General features: G+C 63.2%; 1 protein-coding gene across 7 annotated transcripts in view; it reads right to left on the bottom strand.

Moving 5' to 3' along the window:
• The window catches only part of RBM10 (RNA binding motif protein 10), a 22612-nt gene that overhangs the window by 14145 nt on the left and 6772 nt on the right, over nucleotides 1-1695 (bottom strand). For all 7 annotated transcript variants that reach the window (XM_025192569.1, XM_025192570.1, XM_025192571.1 and 4 more), the window contains 3 exons: nucleotides 1465-1551; nucleotides 1066-1126; nucleotides 574-735 (listed from right to left, as the gene is read on the bottom strand). In XM_025192569.1, the coding sequence (XP_025048354.1) occupies nucleotides 574-735; nucleotides 1066-1126; nucleotides 1465-1551 (310 nt within the window). The remainder of the gene's footprint in view (nucleotides 1-573; nucleotides 736-1065; nucleotides 1127-1464; nucleotides 1552-1695) is intronic.

Raw genomic sequence — 1695 nt, 5'->3', positions numbered from 1 at the left:
TTGCCCCCCAAAATCCCGACAGCCAGCCACAAGCCCCTGGATGGATTCTGGTGTGCACTGGGCGACAAGCTGCACAGGATGATGGCTGCCAATAGGACAGTGGTGGGGAGCAACGCATGGGCCTCACAGATCCCTAGAGCCCTGCTCAGATTCCCCACCAGCCCCTGCCTGAGCACCCCAGATGACATCGACCCCCCTCCAGATTCCCCCAGCTCCGAGACCCCTACCCCATGCCCCCAAGATTCCCCTCAACCCCAACAGACCCCTACCTGTAGTCCCTTGAGATGCCCCCAGCTCCCACAGACCCATGCCTGACTCCCCCCTCAGGTCCCTGCCATCTCCCAGGCATGCACTGTCCCTGCAGTGCATGCCCAACCCCAACCAAGATGCTCCAGCTCCAAAAGACCTCAACCTGGCCCCTTGAGATCCTCTAAACCCCACCCCCAGACTCTGGTATAGATTGTGGGGACAGGATGATAGCTGTTAAGGGGAGACAGGGATAGTTCATAACTACCCAGCCTCCTTCCCCTCCCTGGCCACAGCCCCAGCCCATGCTCCTCTACAGGCACTCACTGTCATTGGCATTGTCAGCGCTGGGCTCAGGTGGTGCCAGGGGCTGGGCCAGCACAGCTGGGTAGGGCTGGGGCAAGGGCAGGAGCCCCCCCTGGCTAAGCTCCCGGCCCCCCAGCGCCAGCGCCTCCAGCCGGCCCCCAGGGGGCAGCTTCTGTTCCGCCTCTAGAAGGGAGAGGGAGAACATGACATTAGACCCTAGGCCTTCCTTACTACTCCAACCCCCTAAAGCACATCCAAGCCCTGGCACCCCCAGTCCCCCTGGAATCCCATCCACAGGGATAGTCAGCCCAGGACCCTGCTCCCAGGGTCTGTTCCCCCACTCAGCCCCCTTCCTGGGACCCTGCCAGCCCCCCATAACCCCACAAGGGCCAGCCCACCTCCCCACCCATCTATAGGATCCCTGAGGGCCCAGCCAGCCCAGGCCCCTCTGGAGCCTCCCCACAGACTCCCAGAAACCCACAGCCCCTGCAGAACCCCCAAGCCCCCACGCACCAGCCTTAGGCACACCGCATTTGAAGCACTTCTCCCGACGCTTGAAGTTCTGGACGCCGCACTGTGAGGGACATGAAGGGGAAAAGTTGTGAGACCTCATTTCCCTCCCCACCCCATGACAATCCCCCACCATCCCTGAGCCAGCTCCATGCCCCCTTTCTTCTCCGCCAATGTCCCAGGCCAGCCCCCAGGCTTCTGGCCTCCCAGCCTCCTCTGCTCTCAACCCACCTCCTCCCTCCAGCCTCTCCTAAGCATTTTTCCCTGCCCCTTTCACTTCCCCTGCCCTCAGAGCAAACCATCTCTCCCCCCATCGCCATAGTCCCACTCAGCCCCTACCTCCTGCCCCCAGAATCCTGCCTGCCTCCCCCATGTCCTCCCCCAACCCCCAGTCCCCCGCACCTTGCTGCAAAGCCAGTCCTCATTTATCTTGGGCTTGGGGTCACTGTAGTGCATGGAAACCTTGTGGCCCAGGATGGTGAGGGTACGCTGCAGGAGGGAGAGGGGTGTCAGGCTAGGGGGCTAGGGGGGGCACCCGTCACGGCCGCAGCTTGGAGAGAGAGAGGCAGGGACCCTTCTGCTGAGCGGAGAGCGGGAGGGGAGGATGGGGGGGCAGGGGGGGGCAAGGCCGGA

The sequence above is a fragment of the Alligator sinensis genome, unplaced genomic scaffold, assembly GCF_000455745.1.
Source record: "Alligator sinensis unplaced genomic scaffold, ASM45574v1 scaffold778_1, whole genome shotgun sequence".
NCBI lineage: Eukaryota > Metazoa > Chordata > Crocodylia > Alligatoridae > Alligator > Alligator sinensis.
Note: the sequence above shows the minus strand (reverse complement) of the source record. Positions and strands in the feature narration are given on the sequence as shown.